The sequence below is a fragment of the Dendrobates tinctorius genome, unplaced genomic scaffold, assembly GCF_039654945.1.
Source record: "Dendrobates tinctorius isolate UK_male_01 unplaced genomic scaffold, ASM3965494v1 ptg000008l, whole genome shotgun sequence".
Lineage (NCBI taxonomy): Eukaryota > Metazoa > Chordata > Amphibia > Anura > Dendrobatidae > Dendrobates > Dendrobates tinctorius.
In genome coordinates, this window is record NW_027361676.1 from 70,981,441 (window position 1) to 71,007,273 (window position 25,833).

General features: G+C 45.9%; 1 protein-coding gene across 4 annotated transcripts in view; it reads right to left on the minus strand.

The window, feature by feature from the left end:
- Positions 1-889: 889 nt before the first annotated feature.
- The window catches only part of LOC141092337 (caspase-3-like), an 82,890-nt gene continuing 57,946 nt past the window's right edge, over positions 890-25,833 (minus strand). For all 4 annotated transcript variants that reach the window (XM_073578408.1, XM_073578399.1, XM_073578415.1 and 1 more), the window contains 3 exons: positions 18,176-18,351; positions 13,343-13,466; positions 890-1,583 (listed from right to left, as the gene is read on the minus strand). In XM_073578408.1, coding sequence (XP_073434509.1) covers positions 1,363-1,583; positions 13,343-13,466; positions 18,176-18,351 — 521 coding nt within the window. In that variant the 3' untranslated portion in view covers positions 890-1,362. The remainder of the gene's footprint in view (positions 1,584-13,342; positions 13,467-18,175; positions 18,352-25,833) is intronic.

A 25,833-nucleotide genomic window follows, 5' to 3' on the forward strand; every position in this document is an offset into this window, starting at 1 on the left:
TCCAGGAGTTGGCGGATGCTTTAGTCCACGTCTGGGAGTTGATCCCTCAGGAGACCATCCGCCGCCTCATCTGGAGCATGCCCAAGCATTGTAGGGAGGCCACACACACTACTGAGCATCTTTTCCTTGTCATGAGGTATTTCCACTGAAGTTGGATCAGCCTGTAATTTGATTTTCCACTTTGATTTTGAGTACCATTCCAAATCCAGACCTCCATGGGATATTCATTTTGATTTACATTGATAATTGTTATGTTTTATTGTTTTAAACACATTCCACTATGCAATGAATAAAAATTTGCAACTGGAATATTTAATTCAGAGATATCTAGGATGTTGTATTTTAGTGTTCCCTTTATTTTTTTGAGCAGTATATATATATATATATATATATATATATATATATATATATATACACATACATATATATATATACACACACACACAGTATTATATATTATACGGTGCTTTGCGTGTGGAGTGAGTGTGGCTATGTGGAGCTTGACACACACATACATGCATACATACACATTTTTATATACATAGAGATCAGAAATTTTACAAAAATTTGAAAGAAATGAGCAATTTTTAAGTTTTGAATGATAATTCCTTTAATCCAGATAGTCATACCACATTGAAAAAAAGTTAATAAATAGAATTTCCCTCATGTCTGCTTTATATCAGCACCATTTGTAAAATGCTGTTTTTTTTTGTTAGCATTATGGAAGATTTTACAACGTAGCTGTAATTTTTCATTTTTCAAGGACATTTACAAAACCTATTTTTTTTAGGGACCTATCTACGTTTAAGTGACTTTGGAAGTCCTATATATTGGAAACCCCCCAAAAGTGACACCATTTTGAAAATCACACCCCTCAACGTAATCAAAATCGCTTTCAAGTAGTTTATTAACCCTTCAGGTGCTTTTCAGAAAGTAATGCAAAATGACATGACAGAAATAAAGAAATGTAGTTTTACCATCTAAATGCTGATAACTTCTGAATAGGCCGCTATAGCCGGCAGTTTCTAAGGCCGCTATTTGGTCATGAATTGACATGGCAAACATCAGGACCACATGATCAACATCTCAGGGTGGCAAGGCGGTTAAAGAGAGAGTGCCCACATTCTGTTAGCCATCTAGATGCTGTAGTCATTGAAAGCAGCATTAAAGGGTTTAAATATCTATAGTCTACCCCAACACTGATCGTGGCTGATGCAGCAAGTTGTCAGCTATAGTGTGTAGCTGACAGCTGCTGGATTGTCAACCCTGGGGGAGGCTAGTCTTTTATATCGCAGGTCAGTAGAAAGACATATTAGTGGTCACTGAGGGGTACCTTCTGTGATGGTCTGTGTAGAGGTAGTTTTATATAAAATGAGGTATTAGATACAGTTCTTTTGTCAGCAGTGAGACAATGCAAGGAATTTCCTTCCCACCCCTGCTAGATTCATAATCTAATGCCACCAAATGGTTTGCACGGGTCAGAATCTGCATTAACTCCATTCTCTTTCCATGTTCTTGCAGCATCTTACACAGAGATTGAATGAACCAGGAACCATTAACAGAGTTTCTCCATGCAAAATACCCTAGAGAAAAAAAAAATAGCAAAGATTCTGTTAGTAAATTAGAAATCATAATACTTCCATGTTAAAGGAGTACTCCACCTCTGCACACTTCCATATTGGCACATGAGCCTGGTCAATGAGGTCACATCTGCAGCTGTCTGTTGTCTGGCGTGTGCTTTGAGGCAGGTATTGTGCATGGTCTTATTCTAATAAACAGTACATGTGCAGAAAACCTTCCGCTGTCAAACTTGACTCACCAGATAACTGTAGATGTGACTAAACCAGCCTGGCTCACTGCTTGATGTAGAAGTGAGCAGATCAAGATTACCCCTTTAATTATTTGAAACAATCACCAAAGCAGCAGGGAAAATATCCAGTTGACCAGTGTTTCTCACTGCCCCACTTAATCATGTAGCATCAAATCCCCCCAAAGACTCTGATACTAAGGTAGTGTTATTAATCGCTGAATATGAGCAGGGACTGCATGAGCCAGTACTGGAACCATGACTTGTGTTTGTTAGGGATGAGCGAGCATATTCGTGGGTATTCGGTACTCGGCAACTAGTGAAGTACTCGGAACACAGCGAGTATTTCACTACTCGCCTCGCACTACTCGGATCTCCCACCCAGCATTTGCCAATCACAGAAATGTCGCAGCCTTCTTGGTTGTGGGCGGCATTACTATGATTGGCTGGCCGCCCAGTGTTATAGGCTAGGAGTCATTATAGCCTGGCTCTAAGCCCTGCCGCCGCCATTTTCTGCACATTGCATGCAGAACACAGCTAGTGTAGGGAGAGTGTGAGCAGCTGCTAGGGAGAGTTGTGTTTTTTGGTGCAAATCATCCAGAAATCCTCTGTAAAACCCAAAAGCTCTTTTCAGAGCTGAAAGTATAAGGTCAGAGACTGAGTAGTGACAGTTTTCCCAGCTATTTTTGGGGTCTCATTTACCCCTGCATTGCAATTTTTTTGTGCTTTTGCTGTGTTGTGTTCACAGCGAATAGGACGCACACACGGTACTGCACAACTGACACACAGCCAGCACCGCTGTCTTGTGTGGTGACTGAGGTGCGTAATCTCGCCTTAAACCGTGGCAATTTTTTTGTGCTGTTGCGGTGCTGTGTTCACAGCGAATAGGACGCACGCACGGTACTGCACAACTGTACCCACCATCCTGTAGCATGTAAGCCCGAAAGGGCAGGGTCCTCTTCCCTCTGTATCAGTCTGTCATTGTAAGTTTGTTTACTGTAAGTGATATCTGTAATTTGTATGTAACCCCTTCTTATGTACAGCACCATGGAATCAATGGTGCTATATAAATAAATAATAACAACTGAAACGTAGCCAGCACCGCTGTCTCGTATGGTGACTGGGGTGCGTAATCTTGCCTTAAACCTCAGGGCAATTTTTTAGCGGCAGCACCGCTGTCTTGTGTGGTGACTGGGTTGCATAATCTCACCTTAAACCTCAGGGCAATTTTTTTAGTGCCAGCACCGCTGTCTTGTGTGGTGACTGGGGTGTGTAATCTCGCCTTAAACCTCAGGGCAATTTTTTTGTGCTGTTGCGGTACTGTGTGTACAGCAAATAGGACGCACGCACGGTACTGCACAACTGACACGCAGCCAGCACCGCTGTCTTGGGTGGTGACTGGGGTGCGTAATCTCGCCTTAAACCCCAGGGCATGTTGCGGTGCTGTGTTCACAGCGAATAGGACGCACGCACAGTACTGCACAACTGACACGCAGCCAGCACCGCTTGTGTGGTGACTGGGGTGCATAATCTCGCCTTAAACCTCAGGGCAATTTTTTAGTGGCAGCACCGCTGTCTTGTGTTGTGACTGGGGTGCGTAATTCGCCTTAAACCTCAGGGCAATTTTTATGTGCTGTTGCGGTGCTGTTTGTAAAACACAAAGCAGTAATAGGCTGTAGTGCTGCCTTCCACAAAGCACTAACTGCTCCTTGTTCCCCAATATCTGCATCTGAACATCTGCATCTATGGCACAAAAATCCAAAATTCCTAAAAAGGCTGTTGTGAAGGGACAGGGACGTGGACGTGGGGTTGTTATTGGTGCCCAACAAGGCACAGAGTCTGGGAGACTGAAGAAGGTTGATGCATCTAGGTTCCTGGCAAAATTTCCCGGTCTGGAACATAAACGGGTCTGGAGCCCAGAAGAACAAGAGCAGATACTGTCTTGGATGGCTGATAAGGCCTCAACGAAATGTTCTAGCAGCACCTAATCGTTCATGACAAAACAGTCTACTGTCCACACAGAGAACACTGGGTCATCCTATTCTCAACCTGTTCCTAGTTCATCACCCGGTCAGGAGTCACAGGAAACATTTGACCCCAACCTTGGTCACTCCGAGGATCTGTTTGATCCATTTCCTTGCATTGCCTCTGGCCTCTCACCGCGCAACATTGAAGAGGAACGTGAGGAGGTATACTCTGATGATGATGGCCAAATATTTGAAACCCCATGGCCAGAAGAAAGCCGCTTTCATCCACTTGATATACCGGATGAAGAGGTGGAGACTGATGGTGATGACACACAGTTGCCATCTGGCCAGTCGCCAATATCAACACTGAAGGTGGATGACATGGACGACGAGGTGGTCGATGATGAGACCACCGATCCGACCTGGACCGTTGGCACGCATAGCCACTACAGCAGCACAGAGGAAGAAGGTGGATACGTACCACTAACAAAGGCACCAAGTGCTACTGGTTTGAGCAGAGTGCAAAGTGTGTCAACTGTTGCCAAGAGCAATCCCTCTGTGCCCCAAGTCAAGGCAAGGGTGTGTTCAGCCGCTGTCTGGAAATTTTTTGCCGATAGTCCTTCAGAACCAAATGTCATCTGTAGTAGCATCTGCCATACGAAGCTGAGCAGAGGCCAGGGCAAAGGCAACCAAAGCACCACCAGCATGCGGAAACACATGACAGCCAAGCACCCTAGTCGGTGGGCTGAACAGGGTACCAAATCAGTGTCTGCGACTGCGGGTCAAACCACTGCCATGTCGCCTGTGATACGTCCTTTCCAATCTGCTGGGCAGGAAGCAGGTGATCATCATACCTCTTGCTCACAAGCTGCGGTTGCACAGACACAGGCCACAACAAGTTCATCCACTTGTTTGTCCCAGGAAAGCGTCCAATTGTCCGTGCCCCAGATGTATGAAAGGAGGCATAAATACCAAGCCACGCACCCACAAGCACAAATACTGAACGCGCACATTGCCAGGTTGCTAGCCATGGAGATGTCACCGTTTAGGCTTGTGGGGACACGGTCTTTCCGTGATCTTTTGGCTGTGGCTGCCCCACGATACTCGGTTCCTCGCCGGCACTATTTTTCCTGCTGTGCCGTCCCCGCGTTACACCAGCAAGTCTTAAACAATCTAAAGCGTGCTCTCACCAACACCGTAACCGGGAAGGTCCACCTTACTACAGACACGTGGACAAGTGCTTGTGGCCAGGGACAATACATCTCTGTCATGGCACACTGGCTCAACCTGGTGGAGGGTGAGACAAAGTCTCAAACTAGACCGTCACATATCCTACCCACGCCACGAATAGCGGGCCCAACCTCAATCAGGGTTTCCGCCTCATCACATACGTCCAGTCTCCACTCCCTCCTCCGCATCGTCATTTGCTGAATTACCCTTCACATCACTCCCAAGTTGGGAGCTGTGCAGCAGTGCATCGGCAAAGCGGCAACACGCTCTGCTGAAGCTGATCTGCTTAGGTGAAACACCACACACTGCAGCAGAGCTGTGGCAAGGACAAAAACAGACCGATTAGTGGCTCTCCCCACTGCAACTCCAACCTGGTGTGGTTGTCTGCGACAATGGGCGTAACCTGTTGGTGGCTTTAAAACTCTGGAAGCTGGTACACGTAGCATGCATGGCTCAGTGCTGAACCTAGTGGTGCAGAAATTTATAAAAACATACCCTGACTTGCCTACCTACTTGAGAAGGTGCGCCGTATTTGCGCCCATTTCCTCCATTCCTCAACCGTTGTTGCCGGTCTTGCAGCGCTTCAAAAGCAATTTAATTTGCCAAACCACAGACTCATTTGCGACCTGCCAGCATGGTGGAACTCAACATATCATATGTTGGCAAGGGTAAGTGAGCAGCAGAGGGCACTTGCTGAATACCAGCCTAAACATGCCCATCACACTGATACTCAGCCAAGACACATAACTGTCGAGTGGGTGTGGATCGCTGATATTTGTGAGGTGATTGATAACTTTGAGTAATGCACCAAGCTTGTGAGCGGTGATCAGGCTATTATCAGCATAACCCTATGCTATGTCTGCTGAAAAAAATCGCTGCAAAATTAAAAAATGGAATCATTGCATGCCCAGCAGCTGGGTATGGAGCAAGATTTCACAATGGGTGATCCTACCCAGCCCAGCCAATATCATCAGGTAACACTGGGGGATAAAGATGATGATGAAAATGAGGAGGTAGAGGACTTTTTCAGTGGTACCGAGGGGACACCTCATGCTAGAGAGGGGAATCCCAACCCCAGCTTCATGTCTGTCCAGCATGGATGGGCTGGAGAGGAGGAGGTGGAGGAGAGTCAGTGTGAGGAGAGGATGGGTATTGTTCCTCCTTCTGGGGTCATAGAAGATTTGCCTCTTTGCAGCTTGGCACACATGGCGCACTTCATATCTGACTGTCTGTGCCAAGACCCTCGCGTAATCAACATTTTCAATAGCAACCTATACTGGTTGGCCACCTTTCTAGACCCATGGGTACAAGGACAGATTTCCTTCACTACTGTTGCAGTTACCAAGGGGTTTCACAATGGAATCCTTCAGGAAGGCCGTTGTCGATCATTTGATGGCAACAGCACCCTCAGACAACACTGCTAGCAGAGATACCACCTCTATGCAACAGCATGCATTAATGGGGAGAGACACACCAAGCAGGTCCAAAAGAGGTGGTGGTAAAATGTCCACAAACTGGGCCATCTTCAATAAACCGGCTCATCACCAAGGACTAGCTGGAACAGTAGCAATGTCAAGGAAGAGAAGTTGAACAAGATGGTCAATAACTAAGTGACCATACTTGCATCCTTCCTGACGCTTCTGTACCGTTTAATTACTGGGTATCCAAGCTGCATAGTTGGCCAGACCTCTCCTTATATGCCTTGGAGGTGCTGGCCTGCCCTGCTGCTAGTGTGATGTCAGAGCGTGTTTTCAGTGCAGCTGGTGCAATCATCACAGATACACGCACACGGTTGACTACAGAGAGTCCAGACAGGCCGACTCTGATAAAATTTAACAAGGACTGGATTTCGCAACAGTATTTAAGCCCTCCAGATGACTGTATCCCAACCTAAAGTCACCCAAAACGTTATTTTAAAAAAAAAAATTGGTGATCACGTCCATCCCTTCCCATACAAGCCTCTTTTCTTCTTCTTACGCGTACACATGTTTTCAAATCCGGCTTCTGCCACATGTACCTCATGATCAATAACAATAAGCTAAAAACAATGTTACGTTATTTAATATTTCCCATCGGAGGCACTTGTGATGAGAGCGAGACCCTTCTTCCTTCATCAACCATGGTATCATGCCCCTTGGGCTAAATTTAGGAGATACTATGGCTATGCCTGGACACTGGGCACTGCAACCTCTATGCTAGTAGTTCTAGTGGCTTTGTCATAATTGTTTGGCCCTTTAGACCTGCCTTGCTTCCTTCATCAACTATGATACAGCCCCTTGTGCTAATTTTTGGAGACACTATGGCTATGCCTGACACTGCAACTACTATGCTAGTAGTCCTAGCTGCTTCATCATAATTGTTTGGCCCTTCAGACCTGCCTTGCTTCCTTCAACAACTATGATACAGCTCCTTGGGCTAATATTTGGAGACACTATGGCTATGCCTGGAAACTGGAACTACCGTGCTCGTAGTCTACTTTCATAATTGTCTGCCTGGCTCTTGAGGCCTCCTTCCTGCGTCAACCATGATACAGCCCCTAGGGCTAATGTTTTGAAGACACTGTCTATGCCTACACATTGGGCAGTGGCAGTGGAACAACAAGGACAGTAGTCCAAGCTTTATTATTGTGAATCCCTTGTGATGATGATGATGGGTAGCTTCATCCTGCGTTAACCATCACACAACCCCTAGGGCAGATCGCTCTCCTTACACCACTTACACACTTAGCTGTCAGAAGATCGCCTCCATCATCACTCGCTCTTATGGCACTTCTGATCTATCACTGGCACTGCGTAAGTGGCGTACAAGTCACGCTCTGCCGGCAAAAAACCACAGGACTTCAAATAGTGTTTGTACATTCTAGTGAGTGAAGCAGTGGTGTAAAACCACTCGTGCAGCCCCTGACCAGGTGCCCCCATGTTATATGCATTTGTTTACAGCATACATTTTTTTTTTAACATTTACACATTTTTTAGCCTTATCCTCAGCCCCCAGACCACTTTGTAGGGTCCAGCAGACAATTACTCGCATTTTCCATTGAATATCATTGGACTCGCTAATCGTACCGTATACCAGAGTATTACGGCATACTCGGTACGAGTATAGCGAGTCCGAATACTTCAGTACTCTCTCATCCCTAGTGTTTGTGTGTTGACCTCATAGAAAATATGTTTTATTAATGCTTTTAAAATGATGCAAATAAAAGGGGTTAAAGTCATACCCCAGCAATTAGCAAAGTTAGAACTTTGTTTGAAACGCATGATTTTTTTTTTATTCTTGACATGAAAATATTGAAGATTTTAAAGAAGAGACGCCTGGTGCTGGAACTTTTTCCCCTTCTTTACTATTGCTATTTCTAATGAGTGGTTTCCAGCCACTTTTTCCTGGCACCTGTGTTCATCCAGATTCCGGTGAGGCACCTTCCCTGCTCCTAGTATGATATTGGTATAGGTAGCCCTTGCAATGGAGAGCAAAGATGACCAATCAATGTTTGATATGGAATGTATCACCTATATTTGCTTTTTCTTTACTTTTATTTCAATTTGTTTGATTTTTTTTAATTAAATTTTCTGTATATATTTGGCCAGCCACCATGTCTAAAGCTGCTGTTAATGTCAGTCATTGAAATGGCACACAGTAGTTAGATGGACCACAGGAAACGGTCATCTGGATATGTTCATTGAATTCTATATGAGTTTCCTGGTTTTGGTGTTTGACCTTTGCATGAACAGCCCTGGGTGCCAAGAATTTTGCTGTTGTGCTCAGCAGTAGTAGATAAAATTTGAGAAATTTGGCACGTCCAAACAGAAGAAGATAAAAGTAGAAGGTCTTTATTGAAAATTCATAAAAACACAAACTACTTCAGGTAATGCATTAAAAGCTTCTGACGCTTTTCTGGCCACCGCCCTTAGTCATAGAATGCAGCACAATGAACTTGCGAATGCATTTATACATGAATGGATCAATTACTGCATTTCCCCACCATTGCTCTGCAGATCCTATATGTGTATTCTGTGCAGGTTCTCACCAGTGCTCTGCAGACCTTATACACTCCCTGACAGAAGTTATGTCGCTCATCCATGTTATGTAACTAAAAGCTTATAACTTATAACCAGTCTCTTCAAATCTTTTTTTTTTTTAATTCTTTGCACTTGATGCTGAGACACATTAAAGGTGCCAGGCACCTCTGCTGGTCTTCAGCCTCTTGATAATCCAGGCTTTGGTCACAGGGTGGATTTTCGGCATGTTGTCAGAGCTCAAGTTGCAGCTCAAGTGAAGGTCTGGGGTGCAGTGTTTCTTTTTATACACACACTAATTAACGGATCATTTACAGAGCACAGGTGAGGATGTAAACTAGGATTGGGTGGTTATATGACCAGGCAAAAAAATTTTGTCTTGCCAAAATCTGACCATTCTGTGTCCATTAAATGATCAATATTTCTGCATTGATAGCAATTTATTTTCTTAATCTAAACCACATTTCGGAGGGTTTCAGCTTTCAAAAGAATAATTTATACAACCAATGGATGAATTTAACGTCAGGTTATAAGCTTTTATTTACATAACATGGATAAGCGACATAACTTCTGTCAGGGAGTGTATGTATGCACTGTGCAGGTTCTCACCAGTTCTCTGCAATCCATATACAGCTCTTGCAAAAACTAAGGGACCACTGCACAGTTTTATAACCGATACCTCATATGTGGTCATATACCACTGTTTGGGTGCACGGCAGGGCTCGGAAGGGAAGGACCACCATTTGATTTTTTGAATGGAAAATTAGCTCCAATCGTTAGCGGTTGCCATGTCGCATTTGGAGGGCCTCTGTGTGCCTAAACATTGGATAGGGTCTATCACAGTGATGAAAATGTACCTGTAAGGAATGAATGAATCTGCCGGTGGCAAACTCAGCGGGCGCACTGCGCATGCGCCCGTAATTTTGGAAGATGGCGGCGCCCATAGAAGAGGATGCAGGGACACCGGGAGGGACATAGGGACTTAGGAGGTACCGGGGGGGAAAGGGGGGAGCAGAAGGTGGAGGGGAGGGGGAGCAAATACTGACGGTGGCTGATCACCACCATCAGTCGGTGGCGGATCGCCGCTGTCAGTCGTGGGGGGGGTCAGGTCGCGGTTTCTCCGGCCATGGCCGATGATATTGCAGCATCGGCCATGGCTGGATTGTAATATTTCACCAAATTTCATTGGTGAAATATTACAATCGCTCTGATTGGCTGTTTCACTTTTAACAGCCAATCAGAGCGATCGTAGCCACGGGGGGGCTAAGCCACCCCCCCGGGGTGAAGTACAAAGCCCCCTGTACCTGCAGGTCCGGTGACCTTTCATTGACCCCGGTCACCCTACCCGCAGGAGGGCAATCAATTAAGGTCAGATTGGCACCTACTTTCATGACACCTACGTGGCGTCAAAGGTCAGGAAGGGGTTAATCTGTTTTGACGTTTTTCTGGGCTCTTTTGTTACCATTCATATTATCCGTCTCTGATTTGTCATCAATTTTCCTCCTGTGGCCATGTCCAGGGAGGTTGGCTACAGTCCCATGTAGCTTAAATTTCTGAATAATATGTGCAACTGTAGTCACAGGAACACCAAGCTGCTTGGAGATGGTCTTATAACTTTTACCTTTTAGCATGTTTATAATTTTCTTTCTAATCTTCTGAGACAACTCTTTCCTTTGCTTCCTCTGGTCCACGTTGAGTGTGATACACACCATGTCACCAAGCAGCACAGTGAGTATCTGTAGCCCTCTATACAGGCCCACTCACTGATTCCAAGATTGTAGACACCTGTGATGCTAATTAGTGGACACACCTTGATTTAACATGCCCCTTTTGTCACATTATTTTCAGGGGTACCATCATTTCTGTCCAGGCCTATTTCATGAGTTTTATTTATTTTTTTTTTAATCTGTGGAAGCATGGTTGAAAAGCAATGTCTGACTTTCATTGTTCATTTTCATAGATTTTTGATTTATTATTATTTTTGTCCAATGCATATTATTTCTGTGACCATTGTGGGTTTTTCTGTCATTAAACAAGGGGTACCAACAATTTTGACCATGTGTGTATGTGCACTGTGCAGGTTCTCACCAGTGCTCTGCAGACCCTATATGTGTGCACTGTGCAGGTTCTCACCAGTGCTCTGCAGACCTTATATATGTGTAGTGTGCAGGTTTCTCACCAGTGCTCTGCAGACCTTATATATGTGGGCACTGTGCAGGTTCTCACCAGTGCTCTGCAGACCTTATATATGTGTAGTGTGCAGGTTCTCACCAGTGCTCTGCAGACCTTATATATGTGTAGTGTGCAGGTTCTCACCAGTGCTCTGCAGACCCTATATGTTTGCACTGTGCAGGTTCTCACCAGTGCTCTGCAGACCTTATATATGTGTAGTGTGCAGGTTCTCACCAGTGCTCTGCAGACCTTATATATGTGTAGTGTGCAGGTTTCTCACCAGTGCTCTGCAGAGCCTATATGTGTGCACTGTGCAGGTTCTCACCAGTGCTCTGCAGACCCTATATGTGTGCACTGTGCAGGTTCTCACCAGTGCTCTGCAGACCCTATATGTGTGCACTGTGCAGGTTCTCACCAGTGCTCTGCAGACCCTATATGTGTGCACTGTGCAGGTTCTCACCAGTGCTCTGCAGACCCAATATGTGTGTACTGTGCAGGTTCTCACCAGTGCTCTGCAGACCCTATATGTGTGCACTGTGCAGGTTCTCACCAGTGCTCTGCAGACCTTATATATGTGTGCACTGTGCAGGTTCTCACCAGTGCTCTGCAGACCTTATATATGTGTGCACTGTGCAGGTTCTCACCAGTGCTCTGCAGAGCCTATATGTGTGCACTGTGCAGGTTCTCACCAGTGCTCTGCAGAGCCTATATATGGGTACTGTGCAGGTTCTCACCAGTGCTCTGCAGACCTTATATATGTGTGCACTGTGCAGGTTCTCACCAGTGCTCTGCAGAGCCTATATATGGGTACTGTGCAGGTTCTCACCAGTGCTCTGCAGACCCTATATGTGTGCACTGTGCAGGTTCTCACTAGTGCTCTGCAGACCTTATATATGTGTGCACTGTGCAGGTTCTCACCAGTGCTCTGCAGAGCCTATATGTGTGCACTGTGCAGGTTCTCACCAGTGCTCTGCAGACCCTATATGTGTGCACTGTGCAGGTTCTCACCAGTGCTCTGCAGACCCTATATGTGTGCACTGTGCAGGTTCTCACCAGTGCTCTGCAGACCCTATATGTGTGCACTGTGCAGGTTCTCACCAGTGCTCTGCAGACCCAATATGTGTGCACTGTGTAGGTTCTCACCAGTGCTCTGCAGAGCCTATATGTGTGTACTGTGCAGGTTCTCACCAGTGCTCTGCTGACCCTATATGTGTGCACTGTGCAGGTTCTCACCAGTGCTCTGCAGACCCTATATGTGTGCACTGTGCAGGTTCTCACCAGTGCTCTGCAGACCCTATATGTGTGCACTGTGCAGGTTCTCACCAGTGCTCTGCAGACCTTATGGATATTTATATGGAGGCTCGCTATAGGTTGTTTCCAATACTTGCTGTAATTGGTCGATTTATGTATAAATATGTTCACATGTTTATTGTGCTGTATTCTATGACTAAAGGCGATGGTCAGAAAAGTGTCAGAAGTTTTCAATGTATAAGGCTAGTTTCACACTAGCGTTTTGGAGCGCAGTATGCGTTTGGTGGCGTATGCGTCCTTTTGACGGTGCGCCAAACGCAACCTGCTGCAGTTTGGTTGCGTCGGCGCACCGTCAAAAAGGCGCATGCGCCGCCAAACGCATACTGCGCACGGCCTGCGCCCCCTGTGATAAAGATAGGGGACACAGGGCGCATGCAGCGTCATGCGCCGGTGGGCGGAGCTACCGGCGGGGAGCGACAGGGGGCGGGGCTTAGCTGCGGCCGTGCACAGGCCGTCGCTGCGCTCCAAAACGCTAGTGTGAAACTAGCCTTACCTGAACTAGTTCATGGTTTTATGGATTTTCAATAAAGACCTTTTACTTGTATCTACTTCCGTTTGGACGTGCTAAATTTCTTACATTTTGTCTACTTGCTATTTGACTCATTGGTCAGTGGAGTTCATTGAAAACTGCAAGATTTTTTATTTAATTGCCAAAAAAGATCTAATTTAAAAAAATCCGATGGGCAATTTTATGATGACAGTTTCCTGATAAAATCTGAAGCAAGAGTAAGAGGAGGGGTAAAAAAAAAAAAATACTCTTATTTTTGACCTATATTTTATGGAATATCAAATTGCCACATGTGTAAAATTGCAGACATTGGCAGACCAATATGTCTTACCTGGCGGTGTGGAATATGCATATAGCATATCTTCCTCTCTTAAAATTTGTGGAGATAAACTGTGGACAGTGTCAGATATTCCATCCGTTTCTGTTCCAAAATCCCATTCTTCCCCTCTACAAGCCTGATTTATTGAAAAATAACATTCTTTAAACAAAACATTAAAACAAATGAAACTATTCTATTGGGTGTATGTCTCAAATGTAACATTGTAGTATAGTGAGTTTATCACTGACAAAGTAACATAATTTAATTGGTGATACAGTGTGCAGAATTGTAATACCAACCAACTATATTGTATTTTACACAAGTATTTGTAAGAGAAAACCAGGAGGGGGTGAGAAATGCAGAAGTGGTGCACATGGTTCTATTATATTTTTCCACACCTCATTTTGGCTTACAAGAAATACTGACCAAATACTGAATGTGTGAACGTGGCCATTGCTGAGTATTAGGCCGGGGTCACACTGGCGAGGAATACGGCCGAGTGAGAGGCGCTAAAAGCACGCATTAGACACGGACAAATGATTCCCTATGGGGTCCCTCGCACCAGCCGTATATTTCTCATCCGTATTCTACGGTCCGTGGCAATCGCAGCATGCTGTGATTGTTAGCGTACTACAGCCGTAGTACGCCAATGCAAGTCTTTGGGTGCGCAAAAAATACGGATTACACATGGACCACACATGTGACCTGCGAGCAATACGCAGGTCTTTTGGCTGGTGACAGGAAATGGGCCAATCCATCATCAGGAAGCCTAGACATGCAAATGAGCTCAAAAAGCGCTACAGACATCCAGGAAGTACGTCTCCACGGAGTACAGCAGCATCATGGCGTCCACTTACATTAATGTGGAAATGTTAATAGTCCTGGTGCAGGAGCGTCCCGAACTATGGGACCAACGTGATGCCCATTATTCCAACCGGGCAAGAAAGGAGGTGTCATGGAGGCGCATCTGTCGCCAGATGTACCATGACTATGGTGATCGGCCACGTGAGGAGCAGCATAAAATTCGTAAGTACAAGCCAAAACATGAGTAAACCTTAGCGCACAACAAAAAAGGAATGTAGAATCAGCACCCACACCTTCCTGTGCTTGTACTTTTTTCATCATGAGGCCGTTAGATTTGGATGTGACACGTGGATTCACACAGCCATAATTTGGTGTAGCTCTTTGATACATCAACTAAAGAGACCCTGTGTATCTGCCCAATTAGATATGCCACCATGGGTAGAAAGCACACCCCAGAAGGCCCCATGCCTAGACTACTGGTAGCAAATGCGACCTATCAAATATGTGAATTTGACAATATTTCCTGTCACATTGCAGTGGAAGATGTGATGAGACGCTGGCGAAGCATCCGGGACCAATACCGCCGGGAACGCCAGCAGCGGTCCAGGAGTGGGGATGCTGGCTACGTGAAACAAAAATATATATATTACGACCGCCTCTCCTTCCACGCCCCAATTCTGGATCTGAGACAGTAAGTAGATACCTCACACCACATTACGCAGATACTTTACAGGGCCAAAAATAGGTATTTATTTTTGGCTCTGTTCTATTTCTTCACAGAACTCAGTCCAACTTTAAGGACAGAGGCACTGGCTCGGAAACCGACCCCATCATTGATCCTGGGTCTGCAGGGGAAGAGGTGGCTGGCCCATCTTCTCCCCCTACTAGGAGCAGGGGTGAGGAATCAAGTCAGGATGTGCCATTGTCTGCGCCCCAAAACCCACCACCAGGACCATCTGGTGCTGCTGCTGCATCAGCACCAGCAGAGGATCAGGGCAATATCAGCAGCAGCCCAACTGGCCACATCCGGGGCTCCCCTCAGCCTGCTGCCACATTCCGGCGAGGAAGAAGCCGAAGACGCCAAATACCTGCCCCTGATACCCGCACTAATGTGGACACTGGGGTCCTGAATTATTTAGCCAGAGTTAACACTGATGATGGGGAGGAGGCATACTCTCGCAGCCTGGCCAATTATCTCCGTTCCCTTTCTCGTGAGGTCAGGCTCCGTATTAGAGGATGCTTTCAGATCCTGCTTGATGCCTGAACATACCCCAATACGCCCTACGAACTATTTGAATACATTGAGAGGTGGCAGCTTTCACCACGAAATCTCATGCGCCTTAGGCACCCCCCACAAATGCAAGCTGAAGCAGGATCTGAGGATCCTCAAATACGTGGGCCTACACCTCACCCCCTTCCTCCCACTACCTAACCTTCTATTCAGCAGCCACAAATGTCAGCCTCTAGCCAACCCCACCAATATGGCCACTTGTACCCACCCAGTGTTGGAGGCTGGTCCCAACCTGGTTGGGGACGATATGGCTATCTTGGTGGGTATGAGCCACGTGCCTACCACAGCCAACAAGATGCCCCTCCCCATTATTACCCTGGCCAGTACCCCCAACATTCCCAGGAGGCAGGACAATTCCCACATCATGGGCATCAGTATGGCCCCACACAGGGCGATGTTGGCCACAGGCTGCTCCTCCACGTTCCCCTTCCCCAACCTATGAGGATTTATAAGTCTGATGGCCGGAGATGTCCAGTGCGGTTTCACTGGTGCTCCAAATACAAAGGAAAAAACAGGTGGTCTCCATCACCAAACTTTGTTTAAAAATTTACATTCAAATTTTTTCACAATGTTTTCAAATCATATTAAGAATCCATCATGACAGGCAAGGCTACCTCACGCCTTTCAGACAGATCTTCCAATGAGAAACTCATGGTGGAGGGCGGCATAAGACAGGCCAGTGGACAGGAAGCTGTAGAACAACAGAAATGGATAATTTTAGAATGCAGAAAGTCCAAAAACATCAGTTACATGCCGACCAAACTTGGTAGGAATTGAGCTAGAATAACACACACATATTTGATTGCACAATGACTAAGTGATATGCAGTACATATTAGAGCTAACATTCTGGTGTGTAAGTTGAAACATATTTGGAGTAAGATGAGGGCATTAAACTTAGTCCAAAAAGGCAAAAAAACATACTTTGGCCCACACATTATGAACATAGAGAATGTGGTTGTGTAGTACATACCGTATTGTGAGTAGAAGTCGCTCCTCTGCAGATATAGCTTTGCTCATCCTTGTGTCCTGAAAGGTTATCCCAGGGCGCACTGTCTCCAAGAGTCGATCAAATGTGGAAATGCTCATGTGACAGTACTGGTAAAATTTCACTGGATGCTCCCGCAGAGAAGAATAGAGGCGGTGAAAATGACCTCTTGTGAGTTGTTGCCTCAAAAGTGGATTACCCACATGCGTCTCTTCCTCCGCGGATCCACTATCACTGGGTATGGTTGCCCAAAGCGCCGTGACAAAAGCCAGTTGAAGAGAACCTGCTCAGTTGTATTGAAACTCAGACCCTCTGCCATGTTGCACAAAGAACACCAATACACCTCGTGAAAGCAACGTGACAAATGGACAGAATAGAGGCAGACACCTGTTCCTGAGTGAATAAATAGGGTGCAGGCTAATGATTTAAATTGTTAGCAGGCCTCAAAACCGTTAAATGTCCATTTTGCAAGGCTGCGAGAAAATCTCAGCATACGGATTACATACGGATGCAGACATGCGCAAAATACGCGACCGCACCTTGCTTACGGATGACATACAGAGCACTGTTTAGGGGTCATTCATCCGTATTACGCATGTAAAATACTGACCGTATTTTGCGTCGGTTAGTGTGACCCCGGCCTTACTCAGAGCAGACGCCACTCTTATGACTTTGGAGCATCTTCAGACTGCCTGGACGAAGTTTATACTAGTACACAGTGTAAGTACATGTGCCACATTGAGTTTTCCTCTAAAAGCATGGAAATCCTTGCTTCTAGTAGAGAGCTCAGACTTTGACCACTCACGTGGCAGAATTTAGCTTCAGTATTTGTAAGGTAAATTCTATATTTCCATATTTTTGAAACTGCTTTTGCCGTTTACTTACAAATAGTGGTGAAAAATACTGACTTATGAAAGTGGCCTTTGATTGCATCCAAATAGGGAAATTCTGTGTTTTGAATAATAATTCAGCCATGAAAATAATCATTTAATCTTTGCTTTAAAGACTGCTGCCATGAAGTCTAGAGATTTGTATGTGATATTATTGGAGCTTTCATAATTAACATCAGAGCTTCGGCTTTACCTGCAGTATTCAAGGAGTAAGATGAAAAAGTTTTGTGTTGTGAGGGGTACAAATACCCAGTACAATGTCCAGGGCTGGGATTACAAAATCACCGATTTTATGACGCAACAGCGATCTCGCTAGCGATCTCGCTTTGTGTGACATGTACCTGTGACTCGGCTCTCCGCTGGATATCGCTGATCAGGTTCGAATATCCTGGGCCATTTTTTCCTCGTTAGCGTCCCACTGGCGCCGACTAGCGACGCATGGACGCAGGCAGAAATCGTCATCATCGCTGCGGTGTGACAGGTAACAGTGACCGCCGACATATCACTTATCGCTGCTGCATCGCTGGTGAGATCTGCCTGTTTGGCAGCTCACTAGCGACCATTTAGCGATGCACCAGCAATCCTGACCAGGTCGTATTGTTGTTGGGATCGCTGGTGCATCGCTAAATGTAATGGGACCTTAAGATTTCCAGAGCGGGGAGGAGGTCAGCAAGTTGTTGACATGTTAGTCATGTGTGTTCAACAAGATTTTTTTTTTTTCTTGCTTATGTAACACTTGGAAATTTTGTAAGTCCAGCAAAAGACCGCAGTATTGCTTATCTCACTTCTGCGGTTTACTTTCTGTTATTTGCTTCAGTTTTTACTTAGCTATAGTTACTTATGATGAGCATACACACCATATGCATTAGTTACCTGGATTAAAAATAACTTTGGCTTCCCAGCAAGGGTCTTGCAACTACTTTTACTGAAAAACTTAACCAACCACTTAAGTGTGAAAATCTTATCTCGGGCATAAATACCATCTTCGTTTCCATGGCTCAGTATAGCACAAACAAAGCAACTTCTTTCACTGTGGTCCTCGGCAGCAACTAAGATAAACAGAATGAACAGTAGAAAACAAAATTCTAGTTTATGCCTATGAATTACAAAAATGTACATGTGCACCCCAATATTGTATTACCCCTCTCCCTTTTTGCTCTATGAGCAGATAAGCATCTGTCTGCTAATTCTGACATCAGTTTACTCTATTCTAACCCCCCCCCCCGTAAAAAACACAAAATGTCCTGTAAGCTTGTTGAGCTTCCCAGTGTTTGAAGGAGTCAGTGGTCGTTGAGATAGATTGCAATTTGATGATGGCCAACAAGCTTGAACGCTGTTGAGTACCAGCATGAGAATGTGACTGGAAATTCCTGATTCTATTATATGATTTCCCTGTCGTGGACAACCCCCCCTCAATAAGAACGTTGGTAACCTAGCTTAGAAATCCATCCAAGAGGAGTTGGCTCCTGAGCTAAATGGAGGTATGATACAACAGATGGCTAGTGTTCTAGGTATATCCCAGTGTAAAGGCCCCGTCACACTAAACGATGCACCAGCGATCCCGACAACGATACAACCTTGTCAGGATCGCTGGTGCCTCGCTACATGATCGCTGGTGAGCTGCCAAACAGGCAGCTTCACCAGCGAGGACACTGGTATCTAAGGTAAATATCGGGTAAGTAAGCGCGCGCAGCACTTAGTTACCCCGTGTCTACCTTGGATACCAGCGTCCTAGCGCGAGCACGCAGGTATCTAAGGTACACAGCGGGTAACTAAGTGACGCGCGCTTAGTTACCCGATATTTACTTTAGATACCAGCTCCCAGCGTCTGCTTACAGCGCTGGGAGCTCACTGATCGTCGGTTTCCCGCTGGCACACGCAGCGATGCGTGCTTGCCAGCGGGAGACCAACGATCAAAAAAATGGCCCAGGACGTTCAAGCATGATCAGCGATACCCGGCGGGGGGGGGGGCAGTCGCTGATGTGTATGACTCACAGTGAGATCGCAGGCGAGATAGCTATTGCGTCCCAAAATCAGCGATCTCGCTAGCGATCTCGCTGTGTGTGATGGGGCCTTAATAACATACTGAATGTAATTTGCCTAACTTCTTTACAGTCTTATTTCATTGATAAGAGACACTAAAGTTACATACTACAGCTGGTCCTAAACTTCCCACTTAAGCCCATCAATTGGCAAACAGTTCATGGCAGTAATATAACTGGTAAAACCTTAGGGCTCATACATAATAGCTGTCAGCTGATCACTTGGCCAGCAGCCTCCTCCATGTATACAAGCACTTGTTCTGCTGAGCACTACTGTGTCCACTATGAGAGAGTCACTGACACATTCCTCTGGCCACAGATTATCTCACTGTGAACAAAAGGTTCATCAGTCCGAAATCTGACATGCCAGATTTTTATCTTTTTCTACATCATCTGTCAGGGAAGAGGCCAGAGGCCCATATAAACTGTGTTCCAAATTATTATGCAAAAAGAGTTTAGGAGTGATAAGGTTAGAATTTTTTTGTTTGTCATTTAAACTCATTGATGGTGATGTGTGTCAGGGCTCTTTATATCACTGAAAGCAATTGCAGATACCTGTGCAAATTAGTTTGGCAGGTGTGTCCAAATAAAGGCAAGACTACTTAAGAAGGCTGTTCCACATTATTAAGCAGCCTACATTTTTTGCCAAAATGGGAAAGAAAAAGGATGTGTCGGCTGCTGAGAAGCCACAAATTGTGGAGTATTTAGGTCAAGGCATGACTACAATCAACATTGCCAAGACACTTCATCGTGATCATCGCACAATCAAGAAGTATGTAGCTGATTCCCAGCACACACGTGTGCGTGCTGATAAGGAAAAATTGAGGACTCTTTCCAACAGGCAATTGCGTCAGGTTAAAAGAGCAGCTGCAAAAATGCTAGCATAGCAGCAGACAAGTTTTTGAAGCTGCTGGTGCCTCCAACGTCCCCCGAACAACATGATGCAGGGTCCTTCAGAGGTTTGCAGCTGTGCATAAGCCATCCCGTCGACCACCTCTATCCACTGCACACAAGCAGAAACGGCTCCAGTGGGCCAAACGATACATGAAGACTGACTACCAAACTGTTTTGTTCACCGATGAGTGCCGTGCAACGCTCGATGGTCCAGATGGATGGAGTGGAGGATGGCTGGTTGATGGACACCCCATGAAAACACGGCTAAGGCGCCAACAAGCAGGGCCGCACCTATCATGAGGCAACTCGAGTGGGTTGCTTCAGGCGGCGCCACCTGCTGATAAAAAGGAGGCGGCATCTGCGGGGCCGTTCATTCAGATGCCCGCTTGTGCCTGCATTTGGCCGCTCTGCTCTCCCTGATATCCTGCTCTCTCCTGCTGTGCTGGGGGAATATGCACTTACCATTACAGGTGGGTGGCAGCTTTCACCCTCAGGATTAAGCAACTCAGAGGGGAGGTGTCCTGCAGGACAACACTGGCCAATGAACGCTCTCATATCACTGACAGAAGAGCTGATTGGCCAGTGCTCCTGTCCTCCTGCATGGCGAGTCTTTGAAAGGAAGAAGTGAGAGCCAGGAAATAACATCAGAGGAGCCACCTGTGCTGGAAGATACAGGAGAAGCAGCTCCAATCCACAAGGTGACAGATCTCCTGCTGGGCAGTCCTGGCAGTGAGAGTGGGTGTGGGGCTCAGAGGCTGCGAGCAGGGGAAGCTGCACATGTACATCAACTCCCACCCCTGTAGCACAGAGGAGTCTTTGTCTCCATGTGTCTGTGTGGGTTGTGGTTGTGTCTCTGTGTGTATTGTGTGTGGGTTGTGGTTGTGTGGGTACTATATCTGTGTGGGTTGTCTCTCTCTGTGGGTTGGGTCTGTATGTGTCTGTGTGTGTGAGGGTTGTGTCTTTGTTGTGTGATGCATGCGTTGTGCTCTCTATGTGGTGTATGGGTTGTGTGTGTTGTGTGTCTGTGGGTACTGTGTCTCTGGGTTGGGTCTGTGTGTGTGGGTTGTGTCTTTGTTATGTGGTGTATGGGATGTGTGTGGGTTGTGTGTGTGTCTGTGGGTTGTGTGTCTGTGTGGGTACTGTGTCTCTGTGGGTTGGGTGTGTGTGTGGGTTGTGCCTTTGTTGTGTGGTGTATGGGTTGTGCTCTCTATGTGGTGTATGAGTTGTGTGTGTGGGTACTGTGTCTGTGTGGGTACTGTGTGTGTGGGTTGTGTCTCTGTCGGTTGGGTCTGTGTGCGTGTGTGTGGGTTGTGTCTTTGTTGTGTGGTGTATGGGTTGTGCTCTGTGGTGTATGGGTTGTGTGTGTGGGTTGTGTCTGTGTGGGTTGTGTCGTGTGTCTGTGTGGGTACTGTATCTGTGTGGGTAGTATCTGTGTGGGTGTGAGGGTTGTGTCTTTGTTGTGTCGTGTATGCGTTGTGCTCTCTATGTGGTGTATGGGTTGTGTGTGGGTTGTGTCTGTGTGTGTATTCTGTGTGTCTGTGGGTTGTGTCTGTGTGGGTACTGTGTCTCTGTGGGTAGTATCTGTGGTATCTGTGTGTGGGTTGGGTCTGTGTGTGTCTGCGTGTGTGTGGGTTGTTTCTTTGTTGTGTGGTGTATGGGTTGTGCTCTATGTGGTGTATGGGTTGTGTGTGTCTGTATTGTCTGTGGGTTGTGTCTCTGTGTCTGGGTTGTGTATCTGTGGGTTGGGTCTTTTGTGTGGTGTATGGGTTGTGCTCTCTGTGTTATATGGGTTGTGTCTATGTGTGGGTTGTGGCTATGTCTTTGTGTGTAGGTTGTATCTCTGTGTGTGGTGTGGGTTGTGTCTGTGGTGTGTCTGCTTGTGTCTTTCTGTATTGTGTGATGTATGGGTTGTGCTCTCTGTAGTGTGGGTTGTGTGTATTGGTTGTGTCTGTTGACTGGGTTGTATGCGTGTGTATCTGTGCAATTGTGTGTGGTTTGTGTCTGGGGGGTGTCTGTGTTGGGGATGAGTCTTTTTATGTGTGTGTGGGGGTTGTGTCTCTGTGCTGGTTGTGTCTCTGTGGGTTGGTTCTGCGTGTATGGGTTGTATCTTCATGTGTGTGGTTTGTGTTTCTCTGTCTTTGTGTATAGGTTGTATCTGTGTGTTGTGTCTGGTGTGTCAGCTTGTGTGTGGGTTGTGTCTCTGTGTTGACTGTGGGTTGTGTTTATGCATGTGTGTGGGTTGTGTGACTGGGTTGTATGTGTGTGGGTTGTGTTTGTGTCTCTGTGGGTTTTGTGTCTGTGTGGGGGTTGTGTCGGTGTGGGCTGTGTGTGTAGGTTGTGTCTCTGAGTTGTGTCTGCGTGTGTGGGTTGTGTCTCTCTGAGTTGTGTCTGCGTGTGTGTGGGTTGTGTCTCTGTATTTGTGAGTTTGTTGCATGTGGGTTGTGTCTCTGTGGTGTATGGGTTGTGTCTCTGTGGTCTGTGGGTTGTCTCTTGTGTGTCGGTGTGTGGGTTGTGTCTCTGTGTGGTGTGTGGGTTGTCGTGTCTCTGTGTTAACTGTGTGTGGGTTGTGTGTGTGTGTGGGGGGTTGTGTCTGTTTAGATATATTTTGCGTATACTGAAGTGTGTGTATATACACCTGTCCTGCATGCATGTTCTGTGTATATGATGTGTACCTGCTGTGCATCTGTTATATAGCTTGTGTGTACGAAGACGGAGGACATGTATGATGTGTGTGTCTGTGTGACTGTATGATGTGTATGTAATGAACATGTGTTGTCCAGTATTATGTGTGCTGTATACAATGTAATTTAACCCCTTCACCACCTTTGACGTTCATATACGCCAAAGGTTGCATTCTTGCCTTTGATACAATATCACACGCTGGCAATATACTATATTGATGACTATAGGGGTGCATTCTGTTATATGGAAGACTATGGATGGTGCATTATAATATATGGAGGACTATATGAAGCCAATTATACTATATGGAAGTAATAACATTTGGAGGGCTCTGTGGAGGGCATGATAATACTTGAAGGGCTAGGAGGAAGCCTTTATCCTTTATGGAGGGCTGTGTTGGGGCCATTACACTGTACGTTGGTCCTTTATACAGTATGGAGGGCTATGTGGGGTTCACAGTTGGGGATCATACTGTGGCGTGATAGTTGAGGGGTCCAGTAAGGTCATCATACTGTGCGTGTGGAGGAATCACTGTGGGGGTCATAGTGTTTGTGGGGCACCTTAGTTGGCATCATACTTTATGGGAGCAATGAAAGGAATCTGGGGGCTTCAATAGAAGGAAAATTACTTTGCAACAGAAGCAAAGTTGTGAGATTTGTAGCTACAGTTGTGGCCAAAAGTTTTGACACCCATGCAATTCTGTCAGATAATGCTCAGTTTCTTCCTGAAAATGATTGCAAACACAAATTCTTTGGTATTATTATCTTCATTTAATTTGTCTTAAATGAAAAAACACAAAAAGGATTGTCCTAAAGCCAAATTGGATATAATTCCACACCAAACATAAAAAAGAGGGTGGACAAAAGTATTGGCACTGTTCGAAAAATCATGTGATGCTTCTCTAATTTGTGTAATTAACAGCACCTGTAACTTACCTGTGGCACCTAGCAGGTGTTGGCAATAACTAAATCACACTTGCAGCCAGTTGACATGGATTAAAGTTGACTCAACCTCTGTCCTGTGTCATTGTGTGTACCACATTGAGCATGGAGAAAAGAAAGAAGACCAAAGAACTGTCTGAGGACTTAAGAAACCAAATTGTGAGGAAGCATGAGCAATCTCAAGGCTACAAGTCCATCTCCAAAGACCTGAATGTTCCTGTGTCTACCGTGCGCAGCGTCATCAAGAAGTTTAAAGCCCATGGCACTGTGGCTAACCTCCCTAGATGTGGACGGAAAAGAAAAATTGACAAGAGATTTCAACGCAAGATTGTGCGGATGTTGGATAAAGAACCTCAACTAACATCCAAACAAGTTCAAGCTGCCCTGCAGTCCGAGGGTACAACAGTGTCAACCCGTACTATCTGTCGGCGTCTGAATGAAAAGGTACTGTATGGTAGGAGACCCAGGAAGACCCCACTTCTTACCCCGAGGCATAAAAAAGCCAGGCTGGAGTTTGCCAAAACTTACCTGAAAAAGCCTAAAACGTTTTGGAAGAATGTTCTGTGGTCAGATGAGACAAAAGTAGAGCTTTTTGGGCAAAGGCATCAACATAGAGTTTACAGGAGAAAAAAAGAAGCATTCAAAGAAAAGAACACGGTCCCTACAGTCAAACATGGCGGAGGTTCCCTGATGTTTTGGGGTTGCTTTGCTGCCTCTGGCACTGGACTGCTTGACCGTGTGCATGGCATTATGAAGTCAGAAGTCTACCAACAAATTTTGCAGCATAATGTAGGGCCCAGTGTGAGAAAGCTGGGTCTCCCTCAGAGGTCATGGGTCTTCCAGCAGGACAATGACCCAAAACACACTTCAAAAAGCACTAGAAAATGGTTTGAGAGAAAGCACTGGAAACTTCTAAGGTGGCCAGCAATGAGTCCAGACCTGAATCCCATAGAACACCTGTGGAGAGATCTAAATATGGCAGTTTGGAGAAGGCACCCTTCAAATATCAGGGACCTGGAGCAGTTTGCCAAAGAAGAATGGTCTAAAATTCCAGCAGAGCATTGTAAGAAACTCATTGATGGTTACCGGAAGCGGTTGGTCACAGTTATTTTGGCTAAAGGTTGTGCAACGGAGGCTGAGGGTGCCAATACTTTTGTCTGGCCCATTTTTGGACTTTTCTGTGACATGATCAATGTTTTGCTTTTTGTTTCATTCTCTTTTGTGTTTTTTCATTTAAGACAAATTAAATGAAGATAATAATACCGAAGAATTTGTGTTTGCAATCATTTTCAGGAAGAAACTGAGTATTATCTGACAGAATTGCAGGGGTGTCAATACTTTTGGCCACAACTGTATGTGACTCAGACAGTTTTTTTTTTCTTTTGGAGGGGGAGCCATGAGAACTTCTGCTTTGGGGCCCCATGATCTCTTTGTACGCCCTGATGCAGGATGCATTGTCCCTTTCACATACGTCTCTGCTGCGGGACTGAGTGCCCATAACTCACACACCACGTCCAATGCTGCTCCTCGGTACATGCAGGCATTCAGCCATGTTTCTTCTGAGCGTCGGTTGTGCTCATCCCCCTTCCCGCTCTCACATCCCTTACTCAACCCAGTAGGAAGGCCCCTGCTGTTAGCTCCGGACAGCCCTGTGAGCGGCGCTTGTGATTGGCTAAGCGTTTTGGGAGGAGGCATGGTCTGTTGGGTAAGACTCGCCACTTTACCACCTTAGTGCAGTGGCGACTTGTTGATGCTCAGACTCCAGGTCATTGTATGTGGACAATGCTGCATGGTGGACATGTCTGACTAGTCAGTGCCAGGCAGTCGCGACATTGGAGCTGCCCAGAGTTTTGTAGGTGTGTGCCAGAGATAATAGGTTGGCAATCAGTGCTGACTCCTGTGCTATAAGGATGCAGGACTGCATCTGCCTACAGGGCTACCACTCTGCAGCCATCATTGTGTGTTTGTATGC